This window comes from Heloderma suspectum, chromosome 1 (assembly GCF_057233095.1).
Source record: "Heloderma suspectum isolate Gila_16-S chromosome 1, 16-S_ref, whole genome shotgun sequence".
Lineage (NCBI taxonomy): Eukaryota > Metazoa > Chordata > Lepidosauria > Squamata > Helodermatidae > Heloderma > Heloderma suspectum.
Window position 1 is genome coordinate 131,916,217 of NC_139458.1, and position 19,211 is coordinate 131,935,427.

The window sequence follows — 19,211 nt, forward strand, 5'->3', positions numbered from 1 at the left end:
CTTCACTGAGGCAGGTATCAGTAATAGGGGTCTGTAACTGCTGACCCTTGTTCCTGGTCTGAGAGATACCATCTGGTCCTCAAGTTGCCAGCCCACAGGTGAAAAGGGGATATGGAGGGAGTAGCTCTACTGTGAGTAGAGACAGGATGCTCTCGCAGTCCACTTCCAGGAAGGGCTGTGGCCCATCACCCTTCAGAGTATGCCTTCATTAAGATTAATTGCTAACTAGACTGTATGCCTTAGCCAGCCACGCCTGGCCTAGTGCTTTCCAGATGTTTGGGACTACAACTCCCATCAGCCCCAGCCATCATGGCCAATGGTCAGGTGTGGTCGGAGTTGTAGTCTTAAACATCTGGAGGACACTGGGTTGGGGAAGGAGGGCTTACCCATGTGTGTACAGCTGCTTCTTTAACATCTTCAAGGAAGCTTATTCTACCATTCTTCTCAATTACAAGCTTGTGTATTATTTCTGTAATTTAGAAAACAGCACTTCCACCATAGCTGAGTCCTTAGGGAGGCACTATGGATCTTAGGTAGCAGGTCTGAGAAGAACTGCCTGGAGAGCTGCTGCAGTCAGAATAGCACCGTGCTGGACCAGACCAAGTGTAGGGCAACTTGGAAGGCTAGTAACTAATGGAAAGGAGACAAATGGTCACATCGGCTGCTTTTGATGGGACCTTAGCTCCATGGTGGAGCCCATACTTTGCATGTACAAGGTCCGAGGTTCAGCACTTGGATCTCAGGTAGCAGGGCTGGGAGAGAATATTTAGCTAGGTGGACCAATGGCCTGACTCAGAATAAGGTTCATATGTTCAATGCTTAGCTTATAAGGCTGTTACTTAAGTGATAAGAGTACATCTTTGCATCTCTGGTAGCTCCAGTTAATAGAATCTCGGCTAGCATGTCTGCACACAGACAGACTCTACCTGAGACCTTGGAAAGAGGCTGCCAGTCAGAATGGTGAGCAAGATGGACCTAAATGCTAACCTAAGATACAGGAGCCCCATATATTCATACGTTTTATCTCTTAAGGCCAAGGATAGCATATGCCTAAATTTTATGAGGGAATTTATCATAGAATTGTTTACAAAACTTGTTCATGGAGACCATAACAATTGTGCAATTGCAGCATAAAAGTTGACTCATTTGAGTGTGCTTTGGTTACCAAGGAAAAGATGTCCCAGTAAATTCTGAGGACAATTTGGCACAGATGTCTAATATACCAAGGATGGTGGATCTCATTGGTAGGACTGAGTAAAATACTCCCTTCCCCAACCTCACCGCCTTATCTATAGGCTGTAAAGTTGGAGGCGGGGGGCATTTCAGACATTTTGTGAGGGGCCTTGCAAGCAGGGGCAAAGTCACAGGTAAACTTATCAGAAATGACAATCACATGCCCCACTGTTGCTGGGCATCTCTCTTTTCTGCCTAGAAGATGCCAGAGTGAGGGCAGGGAGTATTTCCCTCCCTCTAACGCCCTCTTTGGCCATAATCGCAGAGGGCATTTCTACATGAGGCTTTTATCCCATACCTTTACTGAGGCTTCTGGATTCTTTGCAAGATTAAGATGGGCTCCTTTACACATGCTTTTTTCCCAGGGTTTTCTTTCTCTGCTTTTCTATATATTTCATTACACAACCATCTGATGGTGCTCTGGTATAGCAGTATTGTGCAATTATACAGAGGGTTTCATGGCACCATTCAGGATATACCAGACTTTCCTCGTTAGAAAAAAAACAAACATGTGATAATGGTTGCAAAGAGTGGGAGAGGCACTGGAGGATGATGACATCATGTTGACCCACAAACTACTGTGACTGAACAATCATGAGCGCATAATAAAAGCCTCATGTAGAAAGGCCTCACTGGCTACAGAGCTTCCTTATGAAGCCACACTGGAGTCAGGGCAGTGTCTCCTCTGCACTCTTTAGCTTCTTGTGGGTAAACCCCCACCCTGCACCTGATTGTTGTTGCTGCCAGGATTGCAAAACAGGTGACAGTAAAAAAAAAAAAAAAAAGGGAGACGGGGGCGGGGTGTGTGTGTTGTGTTCATGAAACCTTCTTCCTCATAGCCTCTCTTTTGAGCCAAAAAAGAGTGGTGAATGTTTGTCTTGGCCTTACACATTAGTGAAAAACATAATAAGGATCCATCACTGTGACTATATTTCTGTCTCTAGGAGGAAGTGGTCATGGAGCTCATCAATAACCCAGAGCATGCTTCCCAGCAGTACCAACACTCTTACATACGCAGCACTGTTGTGCTCATCTTAGTTCTGCTCATGGTATGTGGTTATCATTTTGCTGGTACACATTAGCACAAGGCACAGCACCCGGATGAGACTGGAAAAGACACTTGCAAGAGAGCAGATAGTTCAGAGGATGTTTTGGATTTATTGATTTTCATGTCCCTCTAGAATAACTCAGTACAGTAAACATCACATTTGATTTTTTCATTGTCTGACTACAAGACCTGGCAATAAAGCTTTGATAGACACCTCCAAAATGAGAGAATGTGTCAGCAGATTGGATGGGTAAATAAGGTCCAAACTGTCCCATGGAAGGGCAGTCAGTGGTCTCATTCTCAGCAGGTTAAAGCCTCAAATATTCATTTTCTGGCCAGTGTGAGTTAGTGCCATCTGCAGGGATGTTGTCATACCTGGTGACTTCCACATGATAGAACAAAACAATTTTTAGGTACATACATAGAAGTTCAGCCCCCATCCCACACATATTAAACCTGCAATTCTGTTCTGGCACAGGCACATCTATCTTACATCTTTGAATTTGTTTAATAGTCCTTCCCTCTCCCCAGGACACCCTGGGAGCAGTTCTTTTATGAGGGGTGCTGGGGATTTCTAACAGAATTCTTACCACCACTACCAAACTACCTTTCCCAGGGTCAGGGAAAGACTGGGTGGCCTTGGTAGCTAGCCAAAAATTTGCAGTCACCAGGGCCCTGTCACTTCCCTAAAGGGCAAGATCTTGTGCTCCAAAGCTCAGCACAGGCAGGAACAATTTGCAGCTCCTAGTCTGGAGCTAGGGAGGGAGTGGGTGGGAAAATCATTCTGGCAATTGTGCTGCCCTTGCAAAGTGTTCCTTGTATCTTGGAAGTGCAGTGTGAAAACAAGCTCCAACCCTCCCCTCCATAGGGAATAGGGATCATCCACGCAGTCACACTTCAGAGGGTTGAAGAGGTGGTCTGGGGCTTATTTTGATGCTGTACATCCAAGGTGCTCCAAGCAGTGGCAGTGCAAAAATGACAAACCGTGGCTGACTTCACTGGAGAGGAGGGCTGGAGCTTGTAATTTTTGGCACTATGGTTCCAAGGCCCTTAGAGTACCTCAGGAATACAGCAGCCAAACATCGACACCAGTCTTCCTCTCCAGCTGGATTGGGGATGGGGGCGATGATCATTGTCTGTTACACTGCACTTGCGTGGTTGAGCAGGAGGCATCCACATGGGTTGTGCCACCTCTCCCGCACCACCCCTGCCCATGTAGATGCCTCCTTTGCTTTGAACAGGAAGGAACCTGCTCCATTCCAACCACCTCCAAAATGTGCTCCAAAGTACAGCACAACTGTGGGATCGTTTCCACAGTTAAAGTGGAAGAAAACCAAAATGTTTGTAGCGTAGATCTGCCTCTTGCCTTTTCAGTGAAGAAGCTACAGTCTTGCTACCCATTCTTCCTCCAGATTCCCACATCTCTTCCTTAGAATTCTATAAGTACATCCTTGTTTTTTAGATTTGTGTGCTGATTGGCATTGCTCATGCTCTTGTTATCTACCGGGTCGTGGTGACGGTTATCTTTACTCAGTCCAACTCCGAATTCTTTCGAGATCGAGCAACTACCATGGCAGTAATAACAGGGGCTGTGTTACACTACTTGACCATCATCATTATGAGCAAGGTATGGAGTCATGTGGTGTGGATGTTTTCCAGCTGTCAGTCTTGCAAATGTTCTCCATTGTGTCTTATTTTTTTGTTTGCCTCTTGTCTGTTGCAGGTGAACAGGCATGTAGCACTGTTCCTCTGTGATCTAGGTAAGAAGAACCTGATGCTATATACATAAATGTATCTACATGAAATGTGTTTGGATTGAGGAGCTATAGGGGATACATTCAGATGAAAGAGTTGCCCATAGAGATGTCCCAAAATGCATTCATGATGGGATTTCATGCAGAATAAGGCATCCATAGGAACAAGAATGGAGGTGCCATGTGCCACAACTAACTTTGCTGTCTGTATTCTTATTTCCAGAGAAGCCAAGGACATTCACTGAGCGTGAGAAAAACTTCACTATAAAACTCTTCACCTTCCAGTTCTTCACCCATTTCTCTTCTCTGATCTACATTGCCTTCTTCCTAGGGAGGTAAACCACAAGTAGCAAAGTAGGAAGAGTTCAGTGTGGCCCATTGGTGAAGGGTTTTGAATTGGGAGAACTGAGTTTAAGTTAAAACTCTACCACTTTCTCTCTGTCTCAAATCTTCACCTGTAAAATGAAAACAATGGTGACCTTCCTCTCACATTTGTTGTGAGGACAAATGTATGGATTTTTAATTGCAGAGAGATTTACAAAATGCTATGTGAATTATCAGTGTTGCTCTGGGGATAGGGAACAGGTGCAATGGGTTAGTACAAAGTGCATCTTTGACAGAACTGGAGCTCTTGCATTCTGACAGCATAGGGTGACCCCCCACCCCCATTTCTCTCTTTATCCTTGCCCCTTGCTCTTTGTCAATCTGATTTTCAGTTTTTGCTATTTGAGGAGCAGCTTTTTAGCCCTACTGCATATCTGTACTCATTATGACTATAACCTTCCAAGCTTCATGATTATTAAAACTATCAATAGTATTAGGAACTGATTATATCTTATTTCCTTGTTAGGATTAATGGTCGTCCTGGCGAATATGTACGTGTTGGAGGCAAGTGGAGACTGGAAGAAGTAAGTTACTTTGCCGTGATGGTTCCTTCTCTCCACCTCCCCTCCTGGTTGCCTATTCATTAAAATAATTTCCCTGTCCTAGCTCATCTTCTTGGCACATTTTGTGGGGAATCATTTTATCAGATGGAAATTGACCATCATTCTGTTTCTCAACGCTCACTATTACTTTCAACTTGCATTCTGAAATCTCCATGCAAAAGTAACCAGAAAATGGTAGCAGTCATGTATGATGGTAATATATGAACAGGCAGATGTGAATGTGAGATGTATGAGACCCCAGTCAGCCATAAAGTTCACTGGATGATCTTGGGCAAATCATCATGGGTTCTTCCAGATGAACAGCTCCTTGTACTACCAATCCAAAGACATTGTGCAGCTATTCTGTCTTTTCCTTCTTAATGGGTTTTTTGTGGAAACAAGGAAGAAATAATAGGAAAACACAGAAGGGCTACAAGTGGAAGATGACATCTGGACCCCGCTGTAAAATTCCATGAATGAGGCTGGGTGATTGCATTGTAGAAGCCTCATGTGGAAGCACCCCATTTCTTAGCCGCATTCCTTATTGTGAGAATAAAATGGGAGACGGCCATATATGCTGTTTTGAGCTCCTGAGAGGAAAGTTAGGATATAACTGTGCCAAATAAAATAAAGTTGCAGGTGTGCAGCCTTTTCTGGTTGTTTCCATATGAGCCTTTTACAGAGAGTACCAAAAAAAGTGACACTGGAAGTGGCCTTTAGATCCAAAGCATCTCTTTCTCTCTTTTGCTTTTTCCAGTGCCATCCTAGTGGCTGCCTCATAGATCTCTTTATCCAGCTGGCTGTCATCATGACATTAAAGCAAACCCTGAGCAACTTTGTGGAGTACATGCTTCCGTAAGTCAATGTAACTTGCATGGCCTGGTCTTTGGGATCAAATCCAGGTCGTCCTCTTTCTTTAGGGCATTGTGGACTGGAGTAAGGATATTACATGTGGGTGGCTTGTGCACCACTTCCTTCTGTGGGGAGCATCTCGTGAATTGTGCTTCAGCCGTGAGAAAGATAATAGACTGTTGCATTTGGGGTCTTTTTGTTCCTTCAGACCAGATTGGCTAAGGACTTGGGGTGTGGCTGTGCCATGGGGGATTCCCTACTTCTGCAAGATGGGACTTGGCTCATTTGCTTAAACATCTAGGTCTAGGGTAGGGCACCTTGGTGTAGGGCAGCCTTTCCCAACATGGTGCACTCTACATGTGTTGGACTACTACTTCCATTATCCCCAGCCAGCATGGTAATTGAATGTGCTGGCTGGGGTGATGGGAGTCATGTTCCAACACATCTGGAGGGCACCAGGTTAGGGAGGGCTGTTAAATTGTATCTTGTTCAGTCTTCTGGCATGTGCCGGTCTGTGTTTGTATGCGGAACAGCCTGTTGGGGAGCTAATATGTGAAAAATATTCTCTTGGGATGGGGCTGTGATTTCATGATCTTCTCGTCTTTTTCACATGTATATCACCTCCTACATGAGCATCTTGGGCACATGTGGGGAGGTGGTGATGGTAGGCTCTACTCATGAGCAGGAGCTTTTTGTGAGAACTGGGGTCTCCTTGTAGGGGCTATACACATGGCTGCAATGACTTGCATCACTGTGGTAGTCCTTTTTTCAGGCCACCTTGATCACACAAACTGCAGCCACCACTGCACATACACTGTGTCAGGGTGGACACTGAGCCCATAGAATCCCAGTGTAGTTCTGATTCGGAGGAAGAGCAGTCGCTCCTGGGAGAGGAGCGCGCCCCTTTTTCCCAGGGCCCGCAGCTGACAGAGATTCCTCCCACCAACATTCCTAGATTAGAAAGCAGTCCAGGGAGTGACCCAGCACGGATAGCAGACTGGTTGGATGCGCGGCGCAGACGCAGAGAGCGGCGCCAAATGGAGAGCGCGGAAAGGATGCGTAGCGCCCAGTTGGCGCTCAAAGAACGGTTGCACCCAGAGGATCTAAGGGAAAAGGGGAGGGATTCTCCCTAGTCCTTATATTCAGGGGTCTGCCAGTAATTGCCTTTCAAATGGGGACCAAGCTGTCAAGGGCTCCTTGGAGGGCTCTCTCAGTCTAATCCAGTAGCCAAGTCCAGACGCAGACAAAGGGATTCTTTTCAAAGCTTTATTCTTCTTTTACAACTTACAACTCTACAGGTAGCAACTAGATCTGAGCAGCAGTATCCCTATGCCCTAAGTTGGAACAGTTGGTCCCCGTTTGAAAGGCAATTACTGGCAGACCCCTGAATATAAGGACTAGGGAGAATCCCTCCCCTTTTCCCTTGGATCCTCTGGGCGCAACCGTTCTTTGAGCGCCAACCGGGCGCTACGCCTCCTTTCCGCACTCTCCATTTGGCGCCGCTCTCTGCGTCTGCGCCGCGCATCCAACCAGTCTGCTATCAGTGCTGGGTCACTCCCTGGACTGCTTTCTAATCTAGGAATGTGGGTGGGAGGAAACTCTGTCAGCTGCGGGCCCTGGGAAAAAGGGACGCGCTCCTCTCCCAGGAGCGACTGCTCTTCCTCCGAATCAGAACTACTCTGGGATTCTATGGGCTCAGTGTCCACCCTGACACACTGCTCATGTATAGATGCTAGTTCTTAGAAACTGTTCCTCTTCTTAAGTGAAGCCCAGCCACAAGCTTGCTAGGGGGCCTTACTTTATCCTAAGGCACTTGTATGGGCCACCTTTAATGTGAATCAAGCCTATGAGGAACAGTTCCCTTTGCAGAAGCACTCAAACATTATGTGACACATTTTGTCATGGGTTAATGCAGTGCCCAGAGAACAGACATTCCAGGCCTGCACCAGGAAATAGTAATTGGCAAGGTCTTTGTGAAAAGAGAGCCCTGGCAAGGACAACAGCTATTGTTGCCATCTTAAAGGTGGATGTTCATGAACATCTTTGGCAGCTCAGATCTTTGAAATATGATGTGTCTTACTTAATTAATGTTATATATTTGCCTCTGCAGCTGGGTACGATACAGGTACAAACTGCTGTCCGGAAAGACCAAAATCAACAGCAGGGTTCATATGGAGGAGACGGCCCAGGACCCATGCAAGGATGAATGGCTATGGAACTATCAGCTTAACGAAGTCAATGTCTTCAGTTTGTTTGATGAATATTTGGAGATGAGTAAGTGATGTTGAGTGGAAAGGCATTGGGGAAGGTGAATCACAAGGATAAACAGGGATACAATTCAGCATTCTGTGACTGGCACTCACATTATGCTTAGTGAGCTTGCTAGCTATTTGGTCAATCAAGACTAGATGGTATTTTTCAGAGAAATGAAAGTGGAATAATATAAGCTGTTGTTGCCCACTCATTTCCTTTTGTCCAGCTATTGTCACTAGTCCAATTATTCTTCTATCATCTTCAGATTGCTGAAAACATTATGTTCTTGTTCTAGCCCTACATTACACTGCGAATGTTAAAGCCTATATCAGTGTTGTATATACTCTGTGCAATTAAAACAACCATTTATTTATTTATACATACATACATACATACTATTTCTTGGCCACCTTTCAGGGCAAAAGCCCTCCCAAGGTGGCTAAACAGCAATAAAATACAATGTTTGCACCAAGGAAAGACAAATTCCCTACATTTGCCACCTTGTATACCTCATACATTCCATTCACTACAGCTGATTCAGGTAGTTTTATTCAGCCACTTTGGAGTTCTTTGGGATAGTTAAGACTCCTACTTTTAGTTATTTTCACTTAAAACCTTTAGGGCACAATCCTATCATCACTAGACAATGGCTAGATGGCCATAGGATTTGCGTTTTCCAGGAACTGACCTCAGAGCCAGCGCCCTGAGGTCAGTTCCCAGAAAACTGCCTTCCCACCCCCTCCCCTGCCACCTCGTAGGCGGCGTGGTTCATCATAAGAGCAGCACAGAGCAGGGGAAAAGGGGGCGTTTCTGGGGGATGGGATGGCAGAAGTGCCGATATGACACTTCCTATACACCATCCAGTCTCCCCCCAGCTCTGAGCCACCCCGGCTAGACAGCTGAAATCGGCCGTCTAGCTGCAAATGCGGGGAATGGCTGGAGCCTGGAGATCCCCTCCATGCTCTGCCTACCCTGCATTCAATAGTCGGTCGCCTCCAAGTTTGGAGGCAGCCAACTATCCCCATAGGATTGCACCCTTAATCTCCTAACTGCTTGTATTGTGTTAGACAACTCCCTTTCTCCCTACTTCTCCCTCTCCCTAGTCCCCCCCAACATGATGCAGGTGGGGGCAGTTTAGAGAGAGATGAGCTTCAGTCCAACCTTCACCCACTCTTTCCTCAGCCAACCCCATCATCTATCAGGGTGGGGCGAGGGAGGGGGAGGGGAGTTGTGTCTTTTGTGTTTCTGACATTGTCGTGACAGCAAGGACTAAGCCATGCATGACATTGGTGAGGGTGTTTTGCATTTGAAATTGAGGCACTATCTCCTTAAATGAAAAAGGGGTATAGACTGGAGGTCATTTGCATAAAGTGGGAGATGTCTGAGGGACAGTAGCATTAAGTTTGAGTAAAATCATCTGCCATACAGACCTTGACCAGTAGAGAATGCTGCGGGGAGGGGGTCGCACAAGATGGTGAATTGTCACAAAATGGCCTCCATGCTTCGGATCTCCGAAGCTGAACCTTGCACATCCCTAATAGAAACCTGCTTGTTAAATGCATGAAAGTTCAGAGTCTCAGGATGCTGAATTCTTGTGTATGCACCTGTTTCTTTCTGCACTTGTGCAGTGCAACTTTTTACCATTGCACAGTTCTTTTCCTGCTACCTTGGTGTTAGATTCCTTGCAAGAGGGTGATTTTAATTCTTGAGGCTGAAGCATTCTGAACTGGGGCTGGCATTAGACTTTGTGATGACCACTAATGATTGTTTCCTTGTAATCTGAATCACTATGCTCTATGGCATGCTGGCTATTGAGCTGAGGCATATATACACCCTCTGGCCCAGCAAATGTAGTCATTGCTAGAACTTTGCCTTTAGTTTGCTGCCTCTTTTCAGCATATTCTTTCTTTTTTTAAATCTTCAGTGATCCAGTACAGCTTCACCACTATTTTTGTGGCTGCCTTTCCTCTTGCTCCATTGCTGGCCTTTGTCAACAACCTCATTGAGATTCGACTAGATGCTATCAAGATGGTGAGACTGCAGAGGCGCATGGTGCCCAGGAAAGCCAACGATATTGGTAAGATGAGGATTGAAGAGAAATGCTTCCACTTCAGACCACTTAGGAGAGGCTACTATTTTACCCCGAGGTTATTATTGGTGATATTGAACTCTTTTTGAAGTGATAGTTTACCCAGACAAGGAGCTGAATGAAGAGATAGCTCTGCAAAAAGGAAATGGCAGCATTGCCAGGAATATAAGAAGAGTCATGCTGGATCAGATCAGGGGTCGATCTAGTCCAGTATTCTGTTCACACAATGGCCAACCAGCTGATGGTCCCTCTAGCTTTGACCAGTCAACAGAGGTGGCTCCAGCTCTTTGAGCTCAGGCTACTGACCTCCAAGACCCTAAGCTAGAAAGCACACCCTGCTGGGTCTGTGTGTGCTTGTCCATGGCGTGGTCCTGGCACCAACCCCCAATACAGGAATTCAGTTCGACACTGGTTGGAGAACGAAAGCAGAGGGAAGTGCAGTAGCTAAATCCTGTCCCCACTGTTCATGGGGAAGAAGGCAGGCAGAAGACAGGTCACCATACACTTCAGTATTACTTCTCCCTACCAGGGTGCGAGAATCCTAGCCTTTTTCAATCCAGCTGAATCATAGAACCATAGAATAGTACAGTTGGAAGAGGCCTATAAGACGATGGTCAATGCAGGAATCCAAGTCAAGAGCATCCCCAACAGATGGCTGTCCAGCCTCGTCTTGAACGCCTCCAGTGTGGGAGAGCCCACCACCTTCCTAGGTAATTGGTTCCATTGTCGTATTGCTCTAACAGTCAGGAAGTTTTTCCGGATGTTCAGCTGGAATCTGGCTTCCTGTAACTTCAGCCCATTATTCCAGGTCCTGCATCCTGGGACGACCAAGAAGAGATGCTGGCCTTTCTCTCTGTGACAACCTTTCAAGTACTTGAAGAGCACTATCATATCTCCCCTCAGTCTTCTCTTCTCAAGGCTAAACATGCCCAGTTCTTTCAGTCTCTCTTCATAGGGCTTTGTTTCCAGACCCCTGATCATCTTTGTTGCCCTCCTCTGAACCCTCTCTAGCTTGTCTGCATCCTTCTTGAAGTGCGGTGCCCAGAACTGGACACAGTACTCCAGATGAGGCTGAACCAGCGCTGAGTAGAGGAGGACTAGTACTTCCCGGGATTTGGAAGCTATGCTTCTATTAATGCAGCCCAAAATAGCATTGGCCTTTTTTGCAGCCACATCACATTGTTGGCTCATATTCAGCTTGTGATCGACAACAATTCCAAGATCCGTCTCGCCTGTAGTGTTGTTGAGCCAAGTATCCCTCATCTTGTAACTGTGCATTTTGTTTCTTTTTCCTAGGTGCAGAACTTGGCATTTATCCCTATTAAATGTCATTCTGTTGTTTTCAGCCCAGTGCTCCAGTCTATCCAGATCACTTTGAATTTTGTTTCTGTCTTCCAGGGTTTTAGCTATCCCGCCCAATTCTGTGTAATCTGCAAATTTGATAAGCATTCCCTGCACCTCCTCCTCCAAGTCATTAATCAAAATGTTAAAGAGCACTGGGCTCAGGACTGAGACCCGCGGTACCCCACTCATTCCCTCTCCCCAGTTTGAGAAGATCCCATTGATAAGCACTCTTTGAGTTCGATTCTGTAGCGAACTGTGAATCCACCTGATCGTTGTTTCATCTAGCCCACTTTGAGCTAGTCTGCTCATCATGGGGCATTTTGTTGAAAGATTTGCTGAAGTTGAGGTATATTATGTCCACAGCATTCCCACAGTCCACAAGGGAGGTGACCAGATCAAAAAATGAGATCAGATTTATCTGGCAGGATTTGTTCTTAACAAATCCATGTTGGCTTTGGGTAATGACTGCATTGTTTCCAAGGTGCTTACAGATGGATTGTTTTATCATCTGCTCCAGAGTTTTCCCAGGGATTGATGTCAGACTGACTGGTCTGTAGTTCCCAGGTTCCTCCTTTTTGCCTTCTTTCAAGATAGGGACAACATTAGCCCTCCTCCAGTAATCTGGCATTTCACCTGTCCTCCATGATTTCTCAAAGATAATAGACAGTGGTTCTGAGAGTTCTTCTGCCAGTTCCTTTACTACTCTAGGATGCAGTTCATCTGGCCCTGGAGATTTGAACTCATTCAAAGTAATTAGGTGTTCCTTGACCATATGCCTATCAATCTCAAGCTGCAATCCTGCCCCTTCAGCCTGTACTTCGCCTTTGCCAGGGGGGTCATAGACCCTCTTTTGGGAGAAGACTGAGCCAAAGTAGGAATTGAGCACTTTTCTTTGTCATCTGTTATCATTTTGCCATCATTTAATAGTTGAACCACCATTTCTTTCCTCTGTCTTTTACTATGCACATAGCTGAAGAAAGCCTTTTTGTTGCTTTTAGCATCCCTCGCTAACCTCAGCTCATTCTCAGCTTTAGCCTTCCTGACGCCATACCTGCAATTCTGTGCTATCTGCCTGTACTCCTCCTTTGTAGCTTGTCCTTCCTTCCACTTCCTGTATGTGTGCTTTTTTGTTTTCAGGTCCTCTCTAAGCTTGTTGTGAAGCCACATTGGCTTCTTCTGTTGTCTTCCATCTTTTCTTCTTGTTGGAATTGTTTGTGATTGTGCCTTGAGAATTTCCTTTTTTAAAAGCTCCCACCCATCTTGGACTCCTTTTCTCGTTAGCGTCGCTTGCCATGGGACCTTACTGATCATTGTTCTGAGTTTATTAAAATCAGCTTTCCTAAAATCCAGGGTACGCGTTTGACTACACTCGGCTTTTGCTTCCCTTAGAACCAAGAACTCAAGTGCAACATGGTCGCTTTCCCCCAGAGTTCCTGTAACTGCTACTTTATCCACTAAGTCATCTCTGTTGGTTAGGATCAAGTCAAGGATAGCCAATGCTCTATTTCCTCCCTCTCCTTTCTGTAGGAGGAAGTTCTTCGACACACAAGTCAGGAATTTCCTGGAGGTGCCATGTTTTGCAGAATGTGTCTCCCAACAAATACTGGGGAAATTGAAGTCCTCCATTACTACTACTATATCATGCTTCCTTGAAACATTAGCTATTTGCTTTTCAAAAGTTTCATCCTTGTCTTCTCCTTGACTGGATGGCCGGTAGTAGAGTCCGACCACCATTTTCCTTTTATTCTTTGCTCCATTTATTTTAACCCAGATGCTCTCGATGGGGCTATCAAGCTCATCCTCCTGTATTTCTGTGCAGAAAAATGTATTTTTAACATATAGTGCAACCCCACCTCCCTTTCTTTTCCTCCTGTTCTTTTTGAACAAGTTATATCCTTCAATTGCTGTATTCCAGTCATGAGAGTCATCCCACCAAGTCTTAGTTACATCTATTAAGTCATAATTTCCCTCCTGTATGAAGACTTCAAGTTTGTTCTGTTTGTTTCCCCTACTCTGGGCATTAGTATATAGACATCGAAGACCATGTGCTTCATGGTCTGGCTTTCTTCCTACATGTTTGTGAAGACTATTACTGGGCGCTATTAGAGCTGTTCTCTCTGTTGCGGTGCATGCGGTGCACTCATTGTTACCCCCAGCTTTACATCTCCCTCCCCTGTAGGATTCAGTTTAAAGCCCTCCTGATAAAGTTCCTCATGCTGTGGCCAAACACATTTTCCCCAGCCTTTGTGAGGTGCAACCCATCCCTTGCCAACAGTCCATCTTCCAGGAAGTATAGCCCATGGTCCCAGAATCCAAATCTCTCTCAGTGGCACCACCTTCATAGCCAGTCATTCACCCGGAGTATTTTTCTTTCCCTTTCTATCCCTCTTCTAACTACTGGAAGGATGGATGAGAAAACTATCTGGGCCCCAAAGTTCTTGAGTTTCCTTTCCAAAGCTTCAAAGTCTGACGTGATTTCTTCGTACCTCTGCTTGGCGGTATCATCTATTCCCACATGGATGAGAAGAAAGGGATACTTGTCAGTGTGCTTTATGAGTGCAGGCAACCCTTCAGTCACATGCAACCCTTCAGTCAGTCCTAGCCTTTTTCAATCCAGTTGAAGATCTTATAGTCCATAGTCTGTTTATTTATATACTGAATTTTCCATACATACATGGTGCTCAAAAGAGTTCACAGAAAAAATATAGTAGTGTTAGAGTGTGAGGGGTAGGGAGAAGGAGTTTATACAAGTTGGAGCAAATGCCCTCTCCACCAAACTGACTGAGGAAATGTATCTTTTTGGCTTCGTCTCCTTTTACAGGTATCTGGTTGTATGTCCTGGAGGCGATTGGCATTTTGGCTGTAATTGGCAATGGTCTAGTGATTGCTATCACCTCAGACTTTGTCCCCATGCAGGTATACAAATACATATACAGCCCATGCATGCAGAAGAACAGCACTGGCATAGAGTGAGTATCAGTTGAGAACTTTAGGTGGCTGTCAAACATAGCATATATTCATTCATCAGTTCTCTCTTTGTACATTTGTTATATATGACTAATGGCAAACAGCAAAGTGTGCTAAGGCTAGCAGGAGAGGAGATAATGGAATATGACTAGGTCTCAAGAACCATTTCTTCACTGAGGTATTTGTAGGAATTAATTGATAATCTTGGATCTGAAACTGCTCTTATTGCTAAATGTCTCTTTGTACAAGACCATCCATCAAGTGTGTCATGGATTGTTTGGGTGGGTTGGGGGGAATTGTCTAAAAGGAAGAATTTAGTATTGGTTAACATGGAGCAAAGTACATAAGAAGAGCCATGCTGGATCAGACCAAGGGTACATCTAGTCCATCACTCTGTTCACACAGTGGCCAACCAGCTATCGACCAGGAACCCACAAGCAAGACATGAGCACAACAGCACCCTCCCGCCCATGTTCCTCAGCAACTGGTTTACATAGGCTCACTGCCTCTGGTACTGGAGGGAGCACATAGCCATCAAGACTGGTAGCCGTTGATAGCCTTTTCCTCCAGGAATTTGTCCAACCCCCTTTTAAAGCCATCCAAATTGGTGGCCATCACTACATCCTGTGATGTAGTATGACAACCAGGGAGCAGGAAATTTAAAAGACCTTTTTAAAGTGAGATGTATTTTTTGAAAGTGTGTGTGTGTGTGTGTGTGTGAGAGAGAGAGAGAGAGAGAGACAGAGACAGAGACAGAGAGGGAGAAAGATGCATTGGGACCAAAAAGTATTGAACTGAACAAGAGTACCTCCCTCATCAAAACATCCAAGAACCCCATGTCTTTAAAATGCTTTGTAACTTAATTGAGATAGATACACCAAACATTTTCTTCTTTTTCATGTAACAGTGAAATCAGGGAAGGTTCTTCCAGTAAGCACAGGATCAGGCTAAATATTTTCACATGTAACTGGAAATCTGAAATGCAGTATGTTTCCCAGCTTTTCTAACATGAAATAGAAAAGAGTTAAGGTAATCTATAATAATAAAAGAGGATGTCTGTCAGCACCATAGCACCAAGACCATAAAACATAGACACCTGAAATGCATGTGTACTAAGGGGATGCTAGTGGTGTGCCCCTCAAGGTTATTTTTTAAAAATAAATTAATTGTAATTAATTTAAATGTGTCTGTGTATTTGAAGCCTCCGGTACTATTGTCAGTCACTAGGTGGAAGATCTCCCTAACTAGTGCCATTGATACAGTTTGAAGTCAGGAGAGAATAGGCTGAGAGACAGTCTATAAGCCTGCCCCTTCCCTGCTGCTGTGGGGCACCCCCACCACAGGGGAATGCAGTAGTCATACCCCTCCCTTAGGGGGCTACAGGAGTGCACCATGGTAGGGGCCACGCCTAGCCATGCCAACAACCATGGCTTCACTCGGATGGGGTAGGCACAATATGTCCGCCTATGACAGCTGCGTAACTTTGCTTGAAGGCTTTGCTGTATCAAGCAAAGGGCTATTTCAACCCATGCAAAGTTGGGTCCATTTGCTAATAACTATAGAAACACATAAACTTCAGAATTTAGTGTATATGTCTAAAGTTCAGCATTGAGAATAAAAGGATCTAATGCATTAACAGTTACAAGTCTAACCTAACAGATTTGCTAAAATGTATACAAATAAGTTCTATCATAAGTTGAAAAGCAAATGGCCAGCGCCCAAAATTTTCAGATCGCTGAAAATTGTTCTTTTCTTGCCAGAGTCTTATAACCTGCATAATTTGACTGGGACCATATTGCACCCGAACTGATTGTTACAATTTTTGTTGCATGTAGCTGTTTGACAGGTTATATCAACCACAGTCTTTCCGTGTTCAATGTCCAGGACTTTGAGAACTACAAGGGTCTTGTAGAACTTCACAACCACACGGGGGATAACATAACACACTGCAGGTATTAACAAATGCATGATGTTGTTTCCAACCCTCTGCTTCAACATGGAAACCTCATAGCCCGATCCATTAAGCAATTTATTGGTGCAAGCCTCCTTTCCTTCAATAAAGCATGTGTTACCTGGTCAGCATTACAGTGGTTGAGCAGGGTTTTTTTCCCATTTATATATTTATATAATAATTTCATGAATCCTAGCATGTGTTCTTTAAACAGCCTAGTGAGGGGGAACTCCACCTGATAATGTGCTACTCTAGAGATAATGCTCTTTTCACTGAGCACACTGCAAATGTGAAGGTAAGTGGCAGATCCACATTTTTATGGAAGAAACCAAGGACTTATCCCAGAATGCCAAAAAGCACTTACTTTCTTTTAAGTCAACTCTTTATGTAGGTTTATGTTGGTGGAGGACAGTATTGGTTATAGTTCACCTAAAGATGTGTTTGCATCAGATATTTTCCCAAGATACATAGTGGAAAATGTTGTCTGAACCAAATCATGAATGGAGTTGCTATTGACTGTTCTATTTATTTATTAAATTTCTCAATCGCCCATCTGGCCAGTCACCCGGCCACTCTGGGCAATGTACAACAATACAAACAGTTTAAAACAATAAAATTACACATTAAAACGTCATATTTCTAAAATTACCCTAACCTACCCCAAATGCCTGCCTGAACAACCACGTTTTCAATGCGTGGTGGAAGCTCATTAAAGAGTGGGCATGGCAGAGTTCCCTAGGGAGGAAGTTCCACAGAGTGGGGGCCACCACAGAGAAGGCCCTCTCCCTCGTCCTCACCAGCCTAGCTGTCCTGGCTGATGGGACAGAGAGAAGGCCATCTGAGGCTGATCTTGTTGAGTGACCTGTCTGGTGTTGCTGGAGATGCTCATTGAGATAGGCTGGGCCTGAACCATATAGGGTTTTAAAGGTCAAAACCAACACCTTGAATTTGGCCCAGAAAACAACTGGTAGCCAGTGCAACTCCTTCAGCACTGGAATGATGTGATCATGCCAGCGGCTGCCTTTAATCAGGTGAGCCGCCACGTTCTGCACCAGCTGCAGCTTCTGAACCGTCTCCAAGGGTAACCAGATGCAGAGCGCATTACAGTAGTCTGAACGAGAGGAGACCAGGGCATGTACTACCGATGGGAGCAGATGGTCGGGAAGGTAGGGGCGCAGCCGCCGTATCAGATGGAGTTGGTACAGTGCTATCTGGCTCACAGCTGATACCTGAGCCTCCATGGACAGCTGGGAGGCTAAAATGACCCAGTCTTTCAAGGGTAGCTGTACCCCATTCAACACCTGTTCCAGTTCCAGGTGTGGTTGCAGGAAAGTGAGAGCCTCTTTAAAGAGGACCATTGCTTTCCTGCAGTATTCCTTGCAGTGTCTGAACAGACAACAGGAACACTGAACCTACTAGCTGGGAAGAGCTCCCTGCCAGCAGATCTACTCACTCATGTGTAGTGAGGGCTCCAGCCAGCCATTTGAAATGGAGGCCTCCCCAGCCATCTTACACCAGGCTGGTTAGGAAGAACTCCATTTCAAGTGACAGATTGGAGCCTTGCTCATCCACTGATGAGTAATTCTTCTGCTCCTCTTTGTGGATGCAAACTGCACATCCACAAAAGGCAGGCTTAGAATTTTCTAGGAGGAGGGACAAAGAGGGACAGCATGTCTGCTCTTCTTGAAAAAGGAATTCAGCTGTATGTACGGTGCTTCCTGACAGGAAGGGTCCTAGCACTAACCATCAAACAGCATTGTTAAGCTATTCCATCTTATCTTCCTTAATGGATTTTCCCCAGTAAGAAAAAAGATGCAAGAAAGTGATGGGAAAACACAGAAGGGTTATGAGTAGAAGACTACTCCTAGGCTCCTGAGAACATTCTGTGAATGGGGCAAGGCGATGGTGCAATAAAAGCCTTATCTGGAAGCACCCATAGTTTAAGGGCTTCCATTAGCCCAGTAACAGAAACCCTACTGTCTGAATTTTTAATCTGGTAAAGAGAACAGTACTCTCTCGGTAGTGGATGATGATTAAACTGTACTGATTATTATTTTCCCATCTCCATTATTAGCCTCTGAAAAGTGCACAGTAATTATTTTATTTTTATCCCACTTTTCTATTTAGAAAAGTGGATTACAAATGTTGAAAAACCACAATTACAGTAACAAATGAACAATACTAAAAGCAAACATTAAAACCACATCCAGAGAATAACCGTGTTAATCTTTTGCAGCAAACACCCTGTTATTGAAACAACAGTAAAAATATAAAGTAATAGAAGTTTGGACCAGGCAGTGCTGCAGCATTTATGTGTTGCGCTACCATTTCCTGCAGGTACCGAGATTACAGGAACAGTGATGACTACGGTTATTCTATCCAGTTTTGGCATGTTCTTGCAGCACGCCTTGCCTTCCTTATCTTGTTTGAAGTAAGTTGGTAAAGCAGTGGACTAGGTCTCCTTTAGAGGACCGAGTCTTAGCAGGTTCATTTCAGCTGAACCAAAATGTAGAAGTGACGAAACAAAGCTCCTTATGGGTACTGCCTGATCACATGCTTACTGGTCACATGCTTACTGCAACGTGTCATATTGCACTGACAGCATCTTAGGTCTCTTTAAGCAAAGTGTGGCCATGATATCCTCACACTTCTCATTATTGTTAGAAATGTACTCAGGAAAACCTTTCAGATGCACCAGCGTAAACAGAAGTTGGTTGAAGGCCTGGACATCAGTAGGGCCAATATAAATGTTTTAACTGATGCCTTTCTGGTATACATGAGAAGAAATGAGATC

General features: G+C 44.8%; 1 protein-coding gene across 1 annotated transcript in view; it reads left to right on the forward strand.

Moving 5' to 3' along the window:
• Window positions 1-19,211, forward strand: part of ANO9 (anoctamin 9) — a 71,421-nt gene that overhangs the window by 45,303 nt on the left and 6,907 nt on the right. The window contains exons 12-22 of the mRNA XM_084828694.1: window positions 2,178-2,282; window positions 3,744-3,908; window positions 4,005-4,041; window positions 4,259-4,370; window positions 4,886-4,943; window positions 5,719-5,816; window positions 7,924-8,087; window positions 9,991-10,143; window positions 14,321-14,468; window positions 16,302-16,418; window positions 18,755-18,848. Of these exons, the coding sequence (XP_084684820.1) occupies window positions 2,178-2,282; window positions 3,744-3,908; window positions 4,005-4,041; window positions 4,259-4,370; window positions 4,886-4,943; window positions 5,719-5,816; window positions 7,924-8,087; window positions 9,991-10,143; window positions 14,321-14,468; window positions 16,302-16,418; window positions 18,755-18,848 (1,251 nt within the window). The remainder of the gene's footprint in view (window positions 1-2,177; window positions 2,283-3,743; window positions 3,909-4,004; window positions 4,042-4,258; window positions 4,371-4,885; window positions 4,944-5,718; window positions 5,817-7,923; window positions 8,088-9,990; window positions 10,144-14,320; window positions 14,469-16,301; window positions 16,419-18,754; window positions 18,849-19,211) is intronic.